The sequence below is a fragment of the Nycticebus coucang genome, chromosome 11 (assembly GCF_027406575.1).
Source record: "Nycticebus coucang isolate mNycCou1 chromosome 11, mNycCou1.pri, whole genome shotgun sequence".
In the NCBI taxonomy this organism is placed as follows: Eukaryota; Metazoa; Chordata; class Mammalia; order Primates; family Lorisidae; genus Nycticebus; species Nycticebus coucang.
Window position 1 is genome coordinate 104,458,409 of NC_069790.1, and position 23,495 is coordinate 104,481,903.

At 39.4% G+C, this 23,495-nt stretch overlaps 1 protein-coding gene across 2 annotated transcripts in view; it reads left to right on the forward strand.

The window, feature by feature from the left end:
- The first annotated feature begins 754 nt into the window (after window positions 1-754).
- Window positions 755-23,495, forward strand: part of EXOC4 (exocyst complex component 4) — an 849,353-nt gene continuing 826,612 nt past the window's right edge. Inside the window, exon 1 of one of the 2 annotated variants that reach the window (XM_053608803.1) lies at window positions 755-892. In XM_053608803.1, coding sequence (XP_053464778.1) covers window positions 807-892 — 86 coding nt within the window. In that variant the 5' untranslated portion in view covers window positions 755-806. The remainder of the gene's footprint in view (window positions 893-23,495) is intronic. The other variant, XM_053608804.1, reaches the window with a different exon arrangement.

The window sequence follows — 23,495 nt, forward strand, 5'->3', positions numbered from 1 at the left end:
CCTGTAGCTCAGGCTGGTCTCGAACTCGTGAGCTTAGGCGATCTGCCCGCCTCGGCCTGCTGGGATTCCCTGCGTGAGCACGGTGCCTTGTCTTGTATTTTATTTCGATGGAAAGAAAAGGAAATCTGCAATCTGGTCAATTTTGTTTTAGGGTTATGGTGTCTTTTCTTCATTTGCGTCATCCTGTGTTATGTTTTTAGGCTTATGTGGAAATATAGGAATGTTGGGGAAAACATGGAATTCACACATAAAACGAATGTAGAAACATTTAGAGATTACTAAAGAAAAGCATTTCTATGTATGTTCATTTCCACATTTGATTGGATTAAAAAATCCTTTAGTTAATGTAAAAACTTTGCAAAGAGGCATCAAGTACATAACCAGCTCCTTCATTTAAATACTGTCACAAACACATTTTTGCATTATCACATAAATGTGATTAAAGGCCTGTTAAAATTCTAAAAGCAAGCAAACTGAAAAGAGCCCCAAATCAGAATAAATATAAATGAAGACGCTTATTAGATAAATGACACTTATTAGGACATTTGATGAGTTACCTCTGGTTTAGCGCTGCCAGGAGCTGTAGAAGGAAAACTACCATTCCCGGAGTGCTTAGAGCGAACACCCGCGTTGTAGTATCAAAGCCGGCGGCCCTAGTCCCGCCTCCTCGCGTTAGTGATTGGGTGCTCCACTTCCGCGCCTCTGAGCTTCTCTTCACCCATTGGTGGAGATCCCACCAGGGTCAAATACAGAGTTTGCGTTCGCTTTGGGGCTTTCGAACCTACCGCCTCTCCCCGCGTACCAAGATGGCGGCAGAAGCAGCCGGTGGGAAATACAGAAGCACAGTCAGCAAAAGCAAAGACCCCTCGGGGCTGCTCATCTCTGTGATCAGGTGAGGGAGGCAGGAGGTAGGGTCAGGGGACGGGGGCCTTGGCTCGACTTCCGCTTTGGAAGGGAGAAGGGTTAGCTGGGTTCCACCCCGCCGACCCTTTCCTTCCCTCCCTGCCTCCCCCATCCCCTCCCCAAGGTCCCAGCCCCGCCCCAGGGGCCCAGCAGTTTTCCCTTTTTCTCTGGGGTTGGGCTTAGAGGGAAGAGCCCCGCCTCACAGTCTTGTCTTTGGGGGCACAGCCCACTGTTAGGGTCCCCGGGCGCTAGCAGCACGCTAATTTGGTTTGATAAGAGAAAGCCAGGTGAAGGTGTGTTCCTTGGTTCATAAAATGTGTATTTATTGCTTGCCTGTAGCAGCGCTCACTGTGCAAGAAGCCTTTTTTTCTGGACATCTGGGTGTAAGGCCCTGAAATCCAGAGGATCTCGTCATGAGTTGCAGATTGTGTTTTCCCACGCTGAACACTTTAAACCACCTGTGAATGGCCACAACCTCAGGTTCCAGAATCGGCACTGAGCTGGTAAAGGACTGTGGTTTAAAGGCACACATCTGTTTTCGAGTTTTGTTCTGCCTTTCCTGCCTTCCTATTCTAGTGCATTCCTTAAAAACGAAACAATTTTGAAATTATTCTCCATGCACTTTATTTCCCCATAATGTTAGGGTGGTAGTGGAGTGATGCACTTTCTGGAGACTTAATTTTTTTAAACTGAAATAAATTGAGGATGGATCCTATCAATTAACATTTAGGATGATACAGGGAATGATTAAAAACAGCCTGAATAAAATGTATATAATGACACGTTTTTACGTTGTTCGTATTTGAATTTCAACCCAGGTGTTTTTCATAAAACAAACGCTCTTACCGCGCCTTTCCCGTCCCCCCCACCCCCCGTTTTCCCCGCCTGTGATAAACTTTTGTTTGAGTTCCTGGAATGTCTTGATCTTCTGAAAACCCAAGGACTAACGTTACCTGGTAGGAACTAAGCACGGGAATGAATAAGTATAGCAAACCTTTAAAACTACTTACTACTCATTGACAAAGACCCACCTTGTGGGTCTTTTTTAAGGAACTCTACCTTAAGATTATGGCTTGTTAAATCATTATTGTCAATTTGCTTTTAGGATTAAGAGAATACTTCTTCTCTTTATGGAAATACTTAATATACTTGCTGGGCCATACAGAGAGAATGCTATTCTTTTGTGAATCTGCAGGCCCACATTCTTGCCTGTTGTCGTGCACCGGTACTGTAGATGAATCTCATGATACCAGCTAGAAAAATTATAGTTTCCCATTGGAATCCCCTATGGAATTATAATTCCTGTTTGGGAATTTATTTGGATCCCTTTTATAGTCAACATTCATGTAAACAATAGGTATTTGGTGCCAGAGGCATTTGTGATATATTCAATAAATATTTGTTGAATGACTGAATGCTCTGAATTTTGCAAAGATGAACCAGGCATGATGTTACCCTCAAGGAGAGTATAGTTTACCTGGGGTCAAAATATGCAAGTGAAGACAATGAGAGGAGACTAGAAGAGAGATGAAATGTCATGGATTCCAGGAGGAGTGCCGATGAGAGAAGCTAGCAGCCACATACAAATGTACCATCTCCTCTGTGTACTTTTGATTCTGCAGGTAGATCCCATTTCATTTATCCTATTTATGTTTTCCTGAGTGCTAGTTACAAATTTACTCTAAATGTCACATATTTGAAAACAGCTTTTTTACTGACGCCGATTCACGAGCCTACATTGCCTTTGGTTGACCATTCCTTTGTGTTCTCCAAGGGGAATCTCCCACTGCTGGATGGTGTGCAATATGATTCTGTGGTTATCCATTGATCTCTTGTACCAATTTACATTACCTCTGTCAGGCCTACATGTTTTTCTTTTCTTTTTTTATTAAATCATAAACACATAGATCATGTATACTTGAACATACCCTACTTAGTCAAGTATCTCAAGAATGGAGGAAAAAGGTGTGGTGCCTGTGGCTCAAAGAAGTAGGGCGCTGGCCCCATATGCCCGAGGTGGTGGGTTCAAACCCAGCCCCGGCCAAAAATTGCAAAAAAAAAGAATGGAGGAAAAAATATCTTACGTGTTTTTCACTTTGATCTCTGTTGTGTATTGTTGCTTTTCATTTTTCTTCCTTATTCTTGACCACCTCAGACCACTGAATAACACTTTCTTATATTTTTTATGCTCATGGTATAAGGGAGTGTCCAGATAGCATCCTGGGCACATTTATAATAGTAAAGGTTGAGATTCATGTTAATGTATAAACTTATTGTTTTTGCTATAGTATTGGCTTTTGCATTTCAACTTTTCTTTTAGTCACAGGAATATTTTGGGGTGGGAGCGAGGATGTTACTAACTCTTATCTCCTTGTTTCCTTCCTAATAAGCTTTTGAACATACTCAGAGGTTTACATTTTATAAACAATGGCAGTGAAGAGAGAAGAGCGATGGTATTACTTTGGTTTTTGGGAGAGGAGGTGAGGAGAGATAACTGCCGGGAAGAACACAAAGGGGGAATGTGTATTTAGTAAACTGTATTGTCACTCAGAAGTAACTGCTTTGTATCTCTCTGTTCAGTTTGTATTCTTTGCAGTTACCCTTCTTGCAACGTTGTATTTATTATTGTTAATTCCTCATACAAAATTTTGATTACCTTCTCCTATCTTTAATTTTTTTGCAAATTCTTTCTCAAAGACTATAGCTTTCCTGGTTGCTTTGGCAACAAACCTCAAAAAGGAAAACCCATTTTATGCTCCTGTTTATAAAATTTGGGAATTGCCAAGATGTACCTGGTATATGCTAGTTCTTTCGTGTTTCCACAGACCTGTCATTTTGTCACAAAAGAAGTTACTTATTAGTGATAGAATACACTGTCTTTTGAAAAGTTTTTATCAGTTTAGCATTATTTATCTTTTTATATCACAGAGCAGTTTTTCTTTTTTCTTTTTTTGGGATGGAGTTTTACTTTATCGCCCTTGGTAGAGTGCTGTGGCATCACAGCAGCAGCCTCAAACTCTTGGGCTCAAGTGATTGTCTTGTCTCAGCCTCCCGAGTAGCTGGGACTAAATGTGCCTGCCGCAATAACTGGCTATATATATATATATATATTTTTTTTTTTGTTGTTGTTGTTGTTGTTGCAGTTTTTGGCGGGGGCTGGGTTTGAACCCACCACCTCCGGCATATGGGGCTGGTGCCGTACCCCTGTGAGCCACAGGAACCACTCCCGGTTATATTTTTTTTTTTTTTTAGAGACAATGTCTTGCCCTTGCTCACGCTGGTCTTGAACCTGTAAGCTCAGGCAGTCCACCTGCCTCGCCCTCCCAGAGTGCTAGGATTACAGGCATGAGCCACCACACCTGGCAGTTTTTCTTTTCTTTTTTTTTTTAATAGTGAATGTTAAAAATTCTCCTTCAATTCTCTTGCCCAGATGTGTTGTCATTTCTAAACTACATCATCTATTATCATAATACTTCGTATTTTTTTCTAATAGTTGGAATGACATTTACTGTTATAACCATCTTTTAATACTGGAGTGAAGAAAAGTACAGGTGTGATAAGCATTTGATTTGAGGACAGAGTAGCTGTACATATGGGGAATATCCAAATCTAATCACTATTTCTAGCCATTGTACTAAATAGTTAAATACTGATTGTATTTTCCTAGTAGGGTAGCCTGTCGTTTTTAAGCATTTAAAAGCCAAAGTAATAATAATTTAAAGATGAAATATAAGAAGTATAGTGTAATTGTCATATAAGCATTATATTTGGTAGATAGAGATTTCTTTAAGTACCTTGAGACTTATAAATAAAATTTCTTAATCATTTAAAAACTATTGAATAAAAATATTTCAGGATAGTTGGATATTTCAAAGAGTAGATTTCCAGGGCTTTCTAGACGAGGTCCTTGGGCCTGTTGGGGAGGCTTTGATGAGGGAACAGAGGACACTTGGGAGTCTATTGGAGGTTGCTGTTACCTGCAGCTTTTGGATTTAAGTCCTTGGAAAATGGAACTGATTGGATGGACAGAGTTCTGATGACCTGCTGGTGTGTGGTGGACAGTTTTATACATAAATACACACACAGAGAACATATTCCTACTTTTCTATTGACTTTCCCCCTAACCTTTTGTTTTGTGGGAAGTTGGAGGAGGTAGTTTCTCTTTAGTAAGTAAGCAAGATGGCATTTTGGAGATATTTTATTTCTGTGAGTTCTTGTCAGATTTTTAATTGGGAAATGTGTCTACCACTTACTGTTAGGTGATTTGCTTTCCAATTAAGTGTTGTCTCTCTTTTCTTTATAAGTTGGCCTGCAATAGCCAGTTTAATTGGGAAGACAAACTTTGGCTGTGACTTAGGGACACCTTATTGAAACCTTGGAACGAAATTTTTGAAGACCCGCTCTGGTTACAGATGTCAAGGAGGTTGAAGGCAGTGGAAGGCTCACCTTTTCATCAACTTTTATGTTTTCACAGAAGTTGGAATTTCAAAAACTTAGAAAATCCTTTTTTGTAGACACCTGTTAAATTTCCTTCCTTCTCAGAGAGTATTTGGTCAGCCCTGTATTTAATTCAAAGTAAACTTTGTTGAAGGGGTCTAGGCTTTGATCAGGGCTTTGAACAAACAGCTTTGAGGTTCATGACACACTTTGTGGTGGGAAAGGAAAGTGGTCACTCTGTTCCAATCCAAGTCCTGAAAGTTGTGCTGGTGTTAATTTTCTTTCCAGCATTAGCTCCTCTCTTCATTTGAGCCCGTCTCATAATGGTTTTTAGATTTCTAGCACTCTTTTTACCCTGGGGAGTCTTGGCTCTAGCAATGCAGTGTTTGAAAATTGCTGCTAGAATACCTGGAGGCTAGATGCTTTATTAACTTCCAGGAAGTCTTGGGACATCTGGCAGTGTTTATGTGTGTAAGAGGAAAAAAATTCCCATTTTCCAGCTAACCATGCAGGATTAATATCTTGGCGACCCATATCTTAATTTCTGTTGTCATGTAATTGTTTATTTTTTCTTTTTTTGAGATAGAGTCTCACTATGTCATCCAGGCTGAAGTGCAGTGGTGTTAACATTAGCTTACTGGAACCTTGAACTCCTGGGCTCAAGCAATACTCCTGCCTCAGACTTCCAAGTAGCTTGGACTACAGGCATGTGCCGTCATACCCAGATAAACTAAAAACAGTTTTGTTTTGTTTTTTCTTGTAGAGATGGGGGTCTTGTGATATTGCCCAGGCTGGTATTGAACGCCTAGTCTCAAGCAGTCCTCCTGCTTGGCCTCCCACAATGTTAGGAATGAGCCACCCCTTCTGGCTCATATGTAATTTTTTTTTATTGTGGGGATTCATCGAGGGTACACAGAACCAGGTTACACTGATTGCTTTTGTTAGATAAGGACCCTCTTATAATTGTGTCCCACCCCGAAAAGGTGTACCACACCCCTTGTCCCCCCCTCCCTCTTTTCCTTTCCCAGCTCTCCCCATCCCCTATGGTCACCGTGTACGAGGACCTTAATTGTCCTCATATCAGAATTTGAGTACATAGGATTCTTGTTTCTCCATTCTTGTGATGCTTTACTAAGAATAATGTGTTCCACTTCCATCCAGGTTAATACAAAAGATGTAAAGTCTCCATTTTTTTTTAGTGGCTGAATAGTATTCCATGGTGTACATATACCACAGCTTGTTAATCCATTCCTGGGTTGGTGGCCATGTAGGCTGTTTCCACATTTTGCCGATTGTAAATTGAGCTGCAATAAATAGTCTAGCGCAAGTGACATATGTAATTGTTAATGCTGGAATTTCTTGAAGGCCTTAAGGCATATAGTTTTAATGGTGGGTGATGGGGTCAGCTTTTTTCAAGTCATTACCTACAGACAGGTATGGTCCCAGCCTGTGTGGGAGGTGCAGTATGTGGTTTGCTGTGTTAAGTAGAAACTTACTGTATTACCCATACAACCTTGGACTAGCTACCTGAAACCATTGTGTAAAATGGGACAATAGTATGATACGCGGAATTTTTTCAGGACATCAAATAAGAGTATATGAAAGTGTGTAGCACAGTTTGGCACAGAGAAGGTACTCAAATTTTCATTTCCTCCTTTACAGGATCAGTAACTTCTTTGGTTAGAACCTTATTTTAATAAGTTTGCCAGACAACAACCAGGATATAATGTTAATTTTATACCAGAAGTATTCTTGCGAGAGTATTAGATTCCATTTGTCAGAATGTTGTCTTCGTAACCAGGAAGCCTTGTGTAGCTGATTTAAGATGATAATTATTTGATCATTTGAGAGCTAGGAAAGCTAGATTTAAATATATGTTTGCTTTTGTGTGTGTAAACCAGAAAATGTAAACACATAAAATATAAAACATATTTATTAGATTAAAACACAGAAAAGATTACAACAAGCACATTGAGGGGCCCAATTGTTCAAATTTGTAAAAGAGTAGAGTCATAAGAGGGAACTAGTTAATAATCCCATTTCCCCCAAATATTACCGACTTTCCTTTTTCAAGTTTTGTTATGAATCCTGTCCATGTACACATAAAGGTTAAATAGAAAAAGATTTTTATATTGCTATGTAGTCTTCTTAATTATGTAAGTAATATTTAAGTGGAGGAGTTAAAATTATACAGAAAAATTATAGAAAGAAAAAACAAAAATACCCATATTCTCTTCACCCAGAATTAGCCACTGTTATTACCTTTACTTATAGTTTTTAGAATGTTACTCTATTGTAAAAATAGTGCATTCATGACAAATAATGCAAACAATGAAAATGCAAAAGAAGGTAAAGATGAAAGTAAAAAAATAATTTATTCCAAATTTTATTTATTTGTAAGTTATTTATTTATCTGTAAGTTACTTATTCCAAAATTTATTCTCTGTAAGTTGCTTCATAGGTATTAGATGAACCTAATTCCAGACCTTCTTCTTCCTCTCTCTGTATGTGTGTCTGTGAAATGTTGGCTGGATAAAAGGAAAATATTTTTTACTAAATATGGGATGTTACTGTAGATAGGAACTTTATTTGCTCTCCTTTCTTTCGTATGTATGTAGTAAAGTGCAAAATCTTAAGAATACGCCTTGATGAATTTTTACTGTATAACCACCATCCAAATGAATATACAGAACACTTCCAGCCTCCTCGGATATTGTGAATTTTTTTCCACTACATTTTGTGTGCGTGTGCGTGTGTGTATAAGGATATCCAGTTCTAACACCATTTGTTGAAAGGAGTGTCCTCTTTTGCCCTTAACCTCTTTTGTGCCTTTGTCAAAAAAATTTAACTTATGTATGTGGGTCTAATCCTTCTTTCTTTAGTCTGTTTCATTCATGTTTGTTTATCTTGATGACAATGCCACACTTATTACTTTTGTAAGTCTTGAAAACAGTGTAAGCCCTCCAACTTTATTGTACTTCGTCAAAGTTGTTTTTGGTATTCTAGGCCTTTTGCTTTTCCATGTGCATTTTATGCATTGATGAGCCCGAGCTCATCAATTTCTACAATAAAATCTGCTTGGAATTTGAGATTACATTGAATGTGCAGATTAATAAATGGAATTGACATCTTAATATTGAGTCTTCTGATCTATGAATGGGGTATATCTCTCAGTGTAATTCTTTAATTCACCTTAGCATTTTTTTTTTGTTGTTGTTGCAAATTTTGCTGTATAGATTGTTTTTTTTTTTTTTGTTTTTGGACAGATTTATCTCTTAAGTATTTTCAGCCACTTCAAATTGTGTCACAGTTCACAGAATCAAAAATGCCGATGTTCATTTATCTCAAATTATTTTTTTCTTGGTATTTTGTTTTATGTATTATAGTTTCTGTTGCTAAGCTACTTCACTTGTCTTTTCTGCTATTCTGAATCTTTTAAAACTCATCTAATGTAATTTTTTTTTTTGAGACTAGAGGTTCAAGCTGTTGCCCTAGGGTAGAGTGCCATGGTGACATCATAGCTCATAGCAACCTCCACTCTTGGGCTCAAGTGATCCTCTTGGCTCAGTTTTTTGTGTTTTTGGTAGAGAAAGGGTCTCACTCTGGCTCAGGCTGGTCTCAAACCTGAGTTCAGGCAATCCACCGCCTCAGCCTCCCAGAGTGCTAGAATTACAGGTGTGAGCCACCACGCCTGGCCTTATCTTAGATTGTAATTTTCATTCTCTGAAAGTTTGAGTTGGGTCTTTTTTTTTTGTATCTTTTGTGTTTCTGCTTGTTTAATCTTTACTATAGCTTCCTGAACATATGGAATGCAGCTGTTAGAACTTTTCATGTCTTTGTCTACTAATTTTATCATTTGTGTCATTTCTGGGTTAGTTTCCACTGATGAATTTCTTTCTCCCTTTCTTTACATGCCTTGCACTTTTTGAGTGTATGTTAGACTTTGTCAGGTTTACCTTGTTGGATGCTGGTTTGGGATATTTTATATTCCTATAAATATTCTTAAGCTTTGTTCTGAGGTATAATGAAGTTACTTGGAAATGGTTTGGTCCTTTTGGGTCTTTAAGTTTTGCAGGTGGGAGTAGAGCAACATTTAGTCTAGGGCTCATTTTGTCTCACTACTGTGGCAAAATTATTTTGCATGTTCTACCCAATGTCCTGTGAATTTTGAGATTTTTCATCCTGTCTGAGGGATAGGCACTATCTCCAGCCCTGTATGAGTTAAGGTTATTTTTCCCTAATCCATTTAGGTTGTTCTTTTTTCTGGTCTTGGGTATTCCCTCCCACACATGTGTTGAAGACTGCAAACTTTTCTGTGTACAGAGCTCCAGACCCTTCTATGTAGCTCCCCCTCTCCTCTCCATTACGATCCTGTAAATTCTAACTGCCTACTGTCCGGTGTTTTGAAACCTCTTTGTTAGGTGCTTTGTTATTCCATCTAGGCCTGAAGTAGAAGTCCTTCATGTTTGTTAGTTTTCATTGATACCATTTGAGTTGCATGTGCTTGGAGAGGAATAAAAATTTATTCAAATATCCTGTTTAAAGTTATGGCATGAAGGTAAACTAGCTATCTCCACGGTGATGGTTCTTATTTTGCAGCGTTAAACGCCTTACTTCCTATAGCCAGCTGTTCTTGAGAATCTTTTCCTTCAGAAGTCATGGGAATGCTTTGAAACTTACACATTTATATGTCTTTCTTTTAAGAATATAATTCTGCTTTGTTTATTTAATGCCCTCAGCAGTGTTGTAAATTGTTGGCCTGAGGTCTCATGTGGTTGATGATGAGTTTTCTTTGGGCTGCAGTTTTTGAGTCTTTTTTTGTTTTTTTGTTTTTGTTTGCATTTGGATGTTTGCAGTGGTAGGCTCTGCTCTCTGCGGTCACTATACTCTGCTACTCTGCTGCTGCTCATATTTTTGTTAATTGCTTTTTTTTTCTTTCTTTTACTCTGTTTCCTTTATATTTGTTAACTGCTTTCGAGCCATGAAATGAATTATGACCTTGGTTCTTTTGTAGCCCGTTTTTTTATATGTTGGGGATTTAGCTTTGAAAAAATGTAGGAACTCACATTTTAGTAGGAAGTACTAAAGGAAAATTCTTGTGTTACATTTGGGCCTGTTGGTAAGAAAATTAAATATTTCAAGGTTATTACGGAAACTACTTCAGACCTTCATTTGTTCTTTTAAAAATCTTTATAAAGATGTTGCCAAAAATGAAGTAGAACATACTGAAAAGGTGTTTTCTTCCTTTGAAACTTGGTGCCTATCATTGTGCTGAGTGACGTGGGAGACTTTATCTTATACTAAAAAGATCACTGGAGAGCCCCTTACATGTGCAGAGTTTTAGGTGACTTACTCAAGCTGAATCTGCATTTTAATAAGATTCCCAGGTGATTCAAAAGCATAATAAAGTTTGGGTTAGCCCTTAGCACTAAATTTAGTTGGGGAAGTAAACGAAACCCAGGACTTGAAGTGATCTCAACAAAGAAATGACAGATGGTGATAGATATCCATATACCCTGACTTGGTCTTGACACATTCTATGCATGTAACAAAATATTGCTTGTACCTCATAAATATGTACACATGTTATGTATCAATAGGGCGGCACCTGTGGCTCAGTGAGTAGGGCACCGAACCCATATACCGAGGGTGGTGGGTTCAAACCCAGCCCCGGCCAAACTGCAACAAAAAATAGCCGGGCATTGTGGCTGGTGCCTGTGGTCCCAGCTACTTGGGAGGCTGAGGCAAGAGAATCGCCTAAGCCAGGCGTCCTCAAACTGTGGCCCGCGGGCCACATGAAGTGGTATGAATTGTATTTGTTCCCATTTTGTTTTTTACTTCAAAATAAGATATGTGCAGTGTGCATAGAAATTTGTTCATAGTTTTTTTTTTTTAAACTATAGTTTGGCCCGCCAACGGTCTGAGGGACAGTGAATTGACCCCCTGTTTAAAAAGTTTGAGGACGCCTGGCCTAAGCCCAGGAGCTGGAGGTTGCTGTGAGCTGTGACGGCCCAGCACTCTATCAAGGGCGATAAAGTGAGACTCTGTCTCTACAGAAAAGAAAAAAAAAAAAAAAAAAAAAAATATATATATATATATATATATATATATATATGAGGCAGTTTGGCCAGGGCCGGGTTTGAACCCACCAGCCTCAGTATATGGGGGCACTGCCCTATTGATACATAACGTGTACATATTTATGAGGTACAAGTGATATTTTATTACATATATATATATATATGAAACCAATCGGAATTGTTAATTTTTTTCTGAAACTGCCTTAATGGCATTGCCTGCCTTTGAGATGGTCTCACTATGTCCCTCAGTCTAGAGCGCAGTGGCATCATCATTGCTTACTGCAACCTCCATTTCCTGGGCTCAAGCAATCCTCTTGCCTCAGCCCCCCCAATTAGCTGGGACTATAGGTGTGCACCACCATGCTCAGCTAATTCGTCTATTTTTTTATAGAAATGGGGTCTCGATGTTGCTCAGGCTGATCTTCAGTTCCTGGCCTCAGGTGATCCTCTCCCTCTCCCTCCCAGAATGTGAGGATTACAGGTGTGAGCTACCACCCTGGCCTGGTTCTGAGTCTTAAAAAAGCATTGGCCTTAAGAGGTATACAGGATGGACATAAAGTTTGTATGCGATTTAAAATCGTGCACTGTGTATATACTGATATCTATACCAACAAAAATAGTATGTCTGCAATTTGCATCAAAATAATCAGAAGGGTTAATTAAGGGCGTAGATGAAGCAAGGTTGGAAGGTATCGATAATCGTTGAAGCTGGATTTATTCGACAAGTCTCTTAATTTTTGTACATGTTTGAAAATTCTCCATAAAAATGTATGTGTGTTTGTTTACATATGTGTATATGCTGAGGGGAGAAGAGGAGCAGGAAACACCTGGTTCTGTAGATTAATACAGAAGTGCTACATAATTTCTTGTCTTAACACACTTTTTTTTTTTTTTTTTTTTTGCACTTTTCGGCCGGGCTGGGTTTGAACCTGCCACCTCCAGCATATGGGGCTGGTGCCCTACTCCTTTGAGGCACAGGCGCTGCCCTTTCCCACACCTTTTAACATGCTAAATTCTCCCTGATTTCTGCCCTCCAGAAGCCTGCATGAACCTGTGTAAACCAGAATATCCAAAATCTGTATAAAAACATAACCTTATAAATTATAGTTTCTGAGGCGCTTATCAGAAAATAAGATCACTGTGGACAGTGCTTTTAGGAGGTTGGGCTTTAAATGGAAGTGGGAGAAGAGGTAGAGTTTGGCGAAGTAAAGGTAGGGGGAGATTTTAAGTTGACTTTGTCAACTTTGGGCTCAGTTTTATGCCTTAGGGGAGCAATTTTACTTAATTTTAGATAATGGCCACCTTTGTTGCCTCAAAGATTTAAGGCTTTTGCTCCCCAGAAGTGTTCTGTATAACTAAGTTAATTGAAATATTGAAAAACCGTATGTGTCGGGTGTAGTAATTGGCCCTAAGTGCTGTCTGAAGCAAGACACAGTGCATTTTCAATTGACTTCAAAGTAGAAATTGTTTACTGTCACTTGATATTAAGTGAATCTCTTTGGACTGTTAAGGGATCTTGTTTTTAGGCATCAGAAAACTTTTTCAGAGGGACTTGTCATTGTGAATTGCTATCAGTTGGGATGGGACTATCTTGTATTTTGTGGGCTCTAACAAGACATAATTAAGAAACAAGCAATCACAATGTATAATTGAATATAATAAAATCTGATTTAAAAGTGCAATGTAGATTTGGTTATGCTTTGAGTGAAGTCGTATCTTATGTGATTATACAGTGATACACATCTCGAACAGTTCTTTAATGTGTGATTTTTTTACACAAAATTTACAGAATTATGATGAGGGTCTCTTATTTTTATAATTCAATGGAAGCATTTACAGACTATTCTTCACATACAGAGTGTTCTGCTCAGTGTGATAGGCCTGGAAGTGACCTCTTCGCTCGTGTGGCTCGTGTTTAGCAATCTCTTTCCCCCTCTTCCATTTGTACTTTCACTCCACTTGTACTTAGAACTGTCTCTAGTTCCCCTACAGACTCATAGGTGTAGGTTGTTGTCAGGCATTTCCTAGATTGGCTGTTTTGTGTTTCAAAGGAAAAGAACATCTGACTTGCACGCTTTGAAATAAGGGCTAAATAGATCTAATAATATAACTTAATGTCTTCTGGTTAAAAGCAGGTTGGGAAAGAATACAGGATTCAGGTTTTGAAGAATCACATCAGCCCTAGACTCCTTCTTCATAGACTGGGATCCGTAACAAAAAGGAATGTTATGTTCTGGAAAGATCAATCAGCTAATACTTAGTTTTTTTCCTTTGTGGAGAGAGGTTCTGAAACTAACCCTTCACCATTTTTTGAGAATTTAACCACCGTTAGTTGCCTTAGGATGATGTGTTAGAATATTTTGTAAGTAAGTAAAGATGACTTCCTGTCTAGTACTCTTTCCATTATGTAATTTAAAACATTTCATTAGAATTGTCCTAATAAGAGAGGATGTAGCAGTGATTGAGGGGTTCTGGTGCCTGAGGAATTAAATAAGCAAGGATTCGTGACATCCCGTCGGTCTACTCTGAGGCCCATTTTGACTACTTTTCAGAATAGGTAAGGAGATTTGATTCTTATTGTAGATTGTGCTTTATAGAGCTGCTTGTCCTGATAAGTCATTTTTGGATATGTGAAGCCTTACTTGTAATTAGTTTTTCTGAGTTGCTTGAAGGGATTTCCATTAATTGTTTGGTTAATCTTTATTATCCCTGGGGGAGAGGTCACTGGATGCCAGCAAGGAATGCCCTTTGTAGACAATTAAGCTTATTAACTGTTTTCAGAAAGCATGACTTAATGCTAATTATTCTGCAGGTGTAACCAAAATTCAGGTGTATTATGTTAAATATTTCTTCTAGCAGCTTAATTAGTTTAGTTATCTAGGGCTGTACTAGGCAGCTAATTCTTCCTGTGGATTTTTCAAGAATTTATACTGCTTACAACTGAGGAGGGTGACTGATGTATCTGCCTTGAGAATTTGACCAACCAGAATAACATTGCCTGTGTTTTATAGGGTAGTGTATTAGTCTGCTCAGGCTGCTATAACAAAATGCCAAAGACTTGGTGGCTTGAACAGGATTTATTTTTCGATGGTTATGGAGACTGCAGGTAAGTCTGAGAGCAGGATATCATCAGCGTTGGTTTCTGGTGAAGCCTCCCTTCCTGGTTTATAGATGGCTACCTTCTTGCTGTGTCCTCACGTAGCCTTTCCTCTGAGCCTGAAGAGGGCTCTTTCTTGTTTTCTTGTAAGGATATCAATCTGTCTGATTAAGGCCCCATCCTATGACCTCACTTAACCTTTATTACCATTATAGGCCCTGTCTCCAAATACAGTAACATTGTGAGTTAGAGCTTCAGCATAAGAACTTTCAGGGGACACAATTCAGTTCATAACAGGTGGCACCCTGGTACTTATTACTTTGTTAAAATACCCTACACTGCTTCTAGGGTGATAGTCCCTTATCACCTTCAGCTGCAGTCTCCAACTGGGCGGTGAGACTAGTACCCAGGCAGAACAGCAGGGGGTGAGCTGCACTTCATCTGTATTTACAGCCACTCGCCATTGCTCGCATCGCGGCCTGAGCTCCGCCTCTTGTCAGATCAGCAGCAGCATTAGATTCTCATAAGAGCAAACCCTACTGTAAACTGCACATATGAGGAATCTAGGTTATGTGCTCCTCATCAGAATCTAACGCCTGATGATCTGTGGGTGGCACTGAGACCATGATGGGACTGGGGAGCAGCTGCAAATATAGGACAGGACCATCTAGTTGCAGGAAAACATGCTCAGGGCTCCCACTGATTCTGCACTATGGTGAGTTATATAATTTAGTAATGATAGAAATAAAGTGCACAATAAATGTAATGTGTTTAAATCATCCCCAAAGCATGCTCCTCCCATCTGTGGAAAAATTATCTTCCATGAAACTGGTCCACGGTGCCAAAAAAGATTGGGGACTGCTGATCTATAGGTAATCTTGAGGCTCAGGCAAAAGCCCTGGTTAAGCTCTTAATTTTTCTCAATTGGATGTCAGTCTTACTACATAGGTCAGTACGAAAGTTTTGAGACAGACCGTATTATGGTCCATTTCACTTTTAAGAAACTTTGACGGCATCTTTTGTGATTCACCTGTGCAAGCTTCAACTTGCCTGGCTCATTGGTGTTGCTGGGAGGGATTCATTTGTTTCTGTCTGCATGGATGTTATGTTCCTTGATTTTTGTATACTTCAAAACCTTCATAATGATTCATTTATCTGCTTTTCTGGCTTGTAATATTCCACAGTCCTCAATAATCCTTTAATATTAAATACTTACATTATATATTCTCTTCAAAGAATTGCTGGCTGGATAGCTTGAACTGTAAAAAGTTTTGCTAAAAGGAAGAAATTAAAACATAATTTGACCCGTTTAGTCCCAAAAGTTCCCTAAATTCTATCCTTAAAGTGAGTTATTGGAAAACTTTATACCCAGACTATATTCAGTCTTTGAAAGTCTCTAGGTCTGAGATGAGTTTTAATGTTATGTTCTTAAAGGAACTTGTATGAAATGGCTGTGTATGAGTCATCACTTTTTTTTCAGCAGGTTGTTGGTGACCTCGTTCACTGTATGATATGATGTCTTCCTTGTTTTAACCGAAAGATTTCTTTTAGAATTTAGGACTAGTTAAAAGTTTGCTTCCTCAGAGGAAATGGAGGCAGTCTTTTTGAGAATGAGAATTATTTGTATAATGTGTGTGTGTCTTTTTTTCTTAGCTACCAGGAAGCTTAGATTTAGACTGGAGAACTTGTCCATATGACTTGCATCCTTTCGTTTTACATGTATAAGTTCTCAAACTTACCCTAGAAAAAGTGCTACATCCCTCATTGCTGATAATCCCTACAGTCCCCCTCAGAGTACTCCCTGGGGGAGCCTGTGCACCAATGCCAGTGCTTAGTCCATCCTTCAAAGCAATTTTGGAATTCTTTTTCTGGAATGACCATCAGAGCTATTATCACATGGCACACAAAAACACACAGTAGCCATACTGAACAACACTCAGCAAGGACCACCACACGTTGACATGAGCACATCTGTGAGGCACTGTTACACCAGGGTTACGAGAGAAACCTTACTGACTTTGTCCAGTGCCGTCGGGGTCCATTGCAGGTTCTGACCTGGGCTGGCAGTCGACAGGGGAGACAATGCTGGGGGCTACAAGGAGACAAGGAGAGTCCAGGCCAGCTTACTCCGTAAAGTCTGGAAGCCTGGAGAAATGTGCACATTGAGACAATGCAGTGACCTTCTGCCTTCTCAGAAACCTTTTATTTATTGTTTCTAACACAAAGTGTATATGCAAAATGTAAAGGTGTCAAAATTCTAACAGGATTGGAAGAATCCCAAACCCCCAGGAAGATTGGGTAAAGAGGGAATATACCTAGGGAGTTGTCAACAACTGCAGATAAGGTATTTAGGAAGGGGGAGAATAAATTTCATTCCCCTGGGGCAAGCCAGCCAGGTTCCCTAATCTAACTGCCCATCGGGAATTCAAAGGATTTAACTCTGGTGTAGGATTTAGCCCCACCTGCCTGCTGACTCTCCTGTGCAGGGATAGTGGTAATGACTTTGCCTTGTTGGGGCGCCTCCGGGCTCCTTTGTCTTCAGTGGTCTTGATTAGCCCTCTGAGAATGGCTCATCTCGCTTTCCCCTTGAGGCAAGGCCCCACTCTGAGAGTTTAGCTTAGCTAACTTCCACACCAAGCACAGTGGTAAGTTCGCAGACTTAATTGTCAGACCTCCTACAATGACAGCTTCAGGGGCTGTTCTCTCTGCAATCAGGGTCCTCAGATAGTGCCCTGTCTGCCTTGACTTCCTAGTAAGCTCTGTTCCAATGCCGTCTTTATCTGAGAGGCCCTCCCTGGACTGTGTGACATAGCCCCTGTCCTCCCAGTCTGCCTTGGTTGCTGCCGCAGCCACTCTCTGCAGGCTTCCCTCCCTGGAATGCCAGCTTCAGGAGGGAGGGATGGGTTCTGTTCCCAGCTGTAGCTGAAGCCACTTAGAACTGTACTTGGCGCGGAAAAAGTAGTTGCTCAGTGAATTAAAACAGGTCACTGTAACTATTTGTCCTTGCATAGATATTTTCGAACAGATATTTCCTTGTGTTTAGTTGGAAGTTTAGTAGGAATTGTTTCCTAAGGCAGGGGACTGTCCTCTCTGACCTCTCCAGATCCTGCATCTTGCTGCTGCTAATTATTTACCTTTTACTAAGCACTTTATGGACCAGGCAGGCACTGTGAGAATATAGAGAAAAGATACTGAGATACTGATCACAGTTCATAAATCAATATCCTCAGGCACTTAAGAAAGGGGAGGTTTTGGGGGATTTAGGCTAATGACATTATTGTGATTCATAGATTATTTATTTTGTTCCTAATAATTTATCAGCCACTTCTGCACTTTTCAAAGTACATTTAAATACCTCTGCAGTCCTGACAACATCACAGCCAGGCAGGTATTCTTATTATCTTGCCACTTTTACAAAAAAAAAAACCCAACAGACCCAGAGAGGTGAAGTCACTTGCTGAAGGTCAGACAGCTTGAACATTGCAGAGCTTTCTTTGAATCTGGGTATTTTCATTCCAGAAACTGTGTTTCTTTAAGGTTTATATCAGTGGTTCTCAACCTTCCTAATGCCACAATATATTTTCATTGTTACAAAGGGGTCACGACCCACAGGTTGAGAACGGCTGGTTTATATAGATGTCTCGTTTGACATATTTGATGAGGGTAGTATAACAGGAAACTCTTCTGGTGTATTCCTAAGGGTGGTACTCTAAATTCGTGTTTTTTCTTTTTGCATCTTTTTTTTCAGTCTTTGGTAGAAATTTACTGTTCCTCTTGAGTGATGGGCTCACCTTTTGGTGACCGACCTTATTTTCATAGTTGTGTTTTTTCTTTTATTTGATCTTTTTGTCTTTAAACATAATATCGACTTTTATGTACTTTTCACCTGTCTGGACTCCATTACTCTATTAAGTCCAAAGTGAAAGCAAAATTGCTCCATGGAAGGAACCGGTGATGGTGACTAGTTATTTTCCTTTCAAAATATTTGGCCGCACTGAAATACAGAAGCTGGTATAAAAAAGGAAACAGAAGAATTCAATTTTAGATCTCTAGTTATTTATGCTTGTTTGTAAAACTCTCTTGGGGCTGATGACTGTGAATCTGCTGGAGCCAGGTAACACACTTGCCTGTTCCTACTAGGTATTATTAACATGGGTACCATGGTCTTTTCAGCCCATTAGGTAAATACATTCTATCCTGGGGATTGATTTGTCCTGGTTAAAGATGTAATTCATCATGCAAAATATCAGAGCTGTCTTACTGAAAAGTTCTTAGTGATCAGAAATGTCTCTGTGTCCAGCTAAGTAGAATCTAGTTTAGTCTTTTATGTTGTTCCATAAATTTGACAATAGTTTGTAAATCATAATCATTCTGCCATAAGAATGGAAAAAAAAAATCCAGGTTGATTTAGTAACTTGGGTGCGACTGGGTGGCAACTTTAAGCCATTTGCCCTTTGGTCGTATCTTTTAGCTCATGGTTTTAAGCCTTCTTGTCCAGATTTAAGACTGTTATTTCTAGAAAACCTGCTTTTGGTGCTCTGCCTCGTCTCCAGCTGTACACTATTCTCTTTACACATCAACTGTAGCATGATTTAGAATGCGGTCCCGCAGCACAGGAGTTGAAGGCAGGAGAGATAGGATGATATAACATATAGTAAAAGAGCCTTGGAGGCCAGTCTCCTTAGCTTCAGTTCCATCTCTGATATTATTAGCTATGTGCATGTGTGTAAATTACATTGCCTCTCTGAGTCTCTGTAAAAAGGGGGGTCATGCCAGACTATTTTGAGGATTGTTTTATAGAAGATTGTGCATGCAAAATAGCCGCTGTGTGGTCTGTTGTATTGCAGACACTCAGTGACGTGTATCCAGGGCTTTCACCTTCTCTAGCCAGTACGTAGGGCAGTGGATACATGGAAACGTCTGCATTTAGTTTTAAAATTTCACAGGTAGAGGGTGAGGGCTGGTTTGTCAGCATTTAGTTGTCAAAGGGATCTTGGATAATTTTTGGACTTTGTATTTTAAGAAATGCAATGTAGTTTTAGGCTAGATTATTAGAATTATAGTGTTCATGCTGTTGGATACAAAACGTTTTTCTGTTTGGAAGTATGTTGTGTTCAGTTCCGAGCAAGACAGGCGAGATGATGAAGACATAAAGAGCTGGATTCTGGAGCCAGAGTCAGGTTTGAGGTGGGGCTCTGCTACTTGTAGACTGTGTCTTGAATAAACAACTCAATCTCTAAAAGGAGGATAATGTTGGTAGCTACCTCTGAAGGTTGTTTTCAGAAATAAATGAATTATTATGTTCAAACCACTTAAGTTAATGCCTGGCCATTAGCAAAGCTCTATGTGAGGAAGGTAGGAAGGAAGGTGGCTTGGCAGAGACAGTCAGAGAAGGTGGAGATGTTCAACTCAGAAAGAAAGAATTAGGGCCCTTCATCATTTAAAAGGAAATCTTATGGAAGAGGGAATAGACATATTTTGTGTTACTTTAAAAGATGGAACTAGGATCAATGGGTAGAAATTATAATGAGGCTGATTTTATTTTAATGAAAGGCTTTATAACAAGAGCTATTCAAAATGGCAATGAACTGCTTGGTGAGCCAGTGAATTTGCATCTTATGGAGGATTAGAAGGCTGAGGAGAGGGTTCTGGCCTGGCTGGTGGGGCAAGCTGGATGACAAGTGTTCCTTTCCACCCTGCTGTCGGGTCAGGCCAAGTGACTGGTTTAAAGTAAGGGAATCCCGTGCTGAAATTTGCTGGGATTTACTGTCATGCCTGAGAACTTTCTGCCTAGAGTAAGTTTGCTGTTGTAGCTTTTATGGCCTATCATTTATGCATTTTGCAAACATTTATTGTTGGAAACTGTATTTCTGGCCTCATCTTGCACAGAAGAAAACAGAGCTTGGAAATGAATCTTTATATGCTGCTTGCTAGTGCTTGGCACCATGATATCATTCATTGAAGGAACCCAGTGACTTAGGTGTCATTATTGTTGGGAAACTTTGGGCATGCTAGATTTCCAAAGTTCTTGTGAGCAAAGCACTGAGTGCCCTTTTAGACTCTGCTTGTCAGGGATGTTTGTTTAGTAAACAGTGTCACAAGATAGAGATAGTCTCTCCTTCCAGAGGAAAGGCTGGGAGCCCAGTATAAATGATTGGGTTTTATGAGCTCAGAATTCTCCGGTACCTGCTTGTGTGGGCAGGCATCCATTTGGGCATCTGCCTAACCCCCATGGGACTTGGAAGGAAGGGGAGCTGATACAAATACGCTGAAGTCCATAGTCCCTGACTGGGAAGTTCTGTTTCTTCTACCAGCACCCACGAAACTGGCAGACTAACTTCATTAGCTTGTAAGTGGGATAAAATCTCAGACTTCACAATTCTGATATTAAGGAGTGAACAGAGGATCAGAGAGGTTAGGTCTAATGCCCAGAGTCAAATAATCTAATATTTGGGGGTGGTGGGATTTGAACCTTTGTCTCCAGAGGATGTACTTTTTATTATATTATGGAAAAACGGTACTACCTTTGCTGCTGCTACTAGCACTATTGTTTCTAAACAGTAATAGCTAACAACCACTACCACCATCCGTTGAGTGCTAAGGATACATCAGGCCTTGTTTCATCTCATTTAATTCTTACTAACGACCCTATAAGGAATATAGCTTATTTTCTTCATTTTGTAGATGAGCAAAATGTGATTCCATTACCAAGGTCATATGGGTACTAAATATGGTGGAGCCAGGATTCTAAACCAGGCCATCTGCCTATAGAGACCATGACCTTGTGGTGGTTAGAGGCATAATCTGAAAACAGACCAACCTGAATTTTAAATACCTGTGCTAGCCCTTCCCTCATTGTGTGAGGTGGGGCAAATTAATTTTACCTCTTCAAATCTCAGCTGTTTCATCTCTAAAAGGGAGGGGCAGTCATAATAATAGGACCTGCTGCAAAGAGCAGTTATGAGAATTAAATATACATTCTATTATATAAAATGCACCACACAGCTGGTTCTTGGCAGCTAATAAGCCTCTCTAAATGTTAGAGACTATTATTATTTTTCTTGCTGCTTTTCTTTTTTCTAATTAAAAAACCTTTATAATGATTTTTTTTACTTGCAGAGTTCTATAATGTAAGTATTTTTGACAAAAGACAAAATGTTATTCTTCCCAGTTTACATCAAGGGAATGAATCTCAAATGTAGGGCAAATGTGGCACGGGCTATTTCTTGTATAAATATTTTCTTGAAAAGAAAATAGGTGTGAAAACCCCCTATAGACCCAATTTACTCTCTAATCTTCATTTTAGTAACCCTTTCTATTTCCTAAATAACTCCTAATGATCCAGTAATGTATTAACAGTGACAGCTGAGGTCAGAGAACGTGTCCTCTCTGGGCCTGACATTTTCCTTAATGGTAATTCCGGCTAGTTAGGTTAAACAACGTGAAATGTCTGGCACGTCTCCTTCCTCAAATGGTAGTGGAGAGGAAATCATGAAAAGTGTTGTGACGATGGCAGACTGATGCGCATAGCGTTGACAATTCTGTGGTTGTTGTTACAAGGAGAAATAATAGAGTTAAATATCTAGGAACTGTTACCTTTGGGACAGTTGACAAATTGGAGGCATTCTCTGATTGTGCTTTACTTTCAATTAACAGCCTGGAGGGTTTCAGATTTAAAGAGCAAAGTTGTGTATCATAGAAACAAAAGGAAGATGTGCCAGAGTACTCTGTACATAAGTATTGCAGGGAATCTTGGTAGCTAAATTGTCGAAGCTGATTTACTTGAAGAGTCAAACACTTATGTGGTATTCTCTACCTGAAAGTAATCTGGGACATAGCCTGGTTTCAGATCAGGATCACCAGTTTAGAGAAGACGACACAGGATCAGGTATGGAAAAGGCCTTGATTCAAGTCTGTGTTCCCGGGAATGTTTCTTTCCCGAGTATTTCACACTGTCCTGAGCAGCTTTTGCCTTTTCTTGCGTTGCCTTTTTTTCTTTCATTTCTTTCCACCTCTCTCCCCTTCATGCTACACCCGATATCTTGGCGTCCTTAACACATTTACAAAACTCTTTTTGGAGGTTAGATTGATGTCAGTTTCCCTGAATTTCCCTCTAAATTGAAAAATAATTTTTACATATTGTGTGGTTCATGAATTAAGATCTTTTTGCTCTAAATGACAATTTGGAGAAGACTGTTGTACAGTATTTTGCTTGCAAATACCTAGAAGTGGATATGTGATTGATTTGCAGACAGACCGTCTCTGAAAGCAGTTCTAATGATGGACTTATAATTGATTGCATCCATCTTCGAAAGCCTGAAATATCCCCCTCCCTAAATTATAAAAGATAAATGAAATAAACTAGGCTGAATGTATAAGCTGACAAATCCGAGGGAATTTAATGAAACTCTAAATTACCACAGGAGGAAAGATAAGAGGAAAAGGTTTCTTTGTTACTGATTATAATACTAAATTAAAAAAATTATCCAGAGAAGATAATAGAGGAAACAAAGATCTGTGGTCCATGTATCAAACTAAGTTATTGAAATATTTTTAATAAGTATATCCATCTCATTCCTTGGCGATTGTTGATTCATATCAAGCTTGTTAATGCTTTTTGAAGACCGGTAAATGTAGGGACTGTTTTGTAGTATAGCTTAGATTATTGCTGCTGTTATTGATTTTAGATTTAATATGACCTTATTTCCAGGCTGCTGGGGCTCTACCAAATTCAGGTCATTTGCATGGGCTTTTTGGAAGGTGGTTCCTTAATATATGTATATTATCAGTGCACTTCAGCTATATATAAAAGAAGACCAGCTGAAAGTGGATATTTATTTTCTTTCCCAAGGTGTCCTGAGGGTAAGGCAGCTGCAGGGCTGGCTGTTTCAGGGACCCCATGACCTGATAGCAGTAGTTTGGTGTTGCTTTTAGTGTTCCTTCCACGGTCACAAGATGGCTGAAGTGCTTGATTGTCT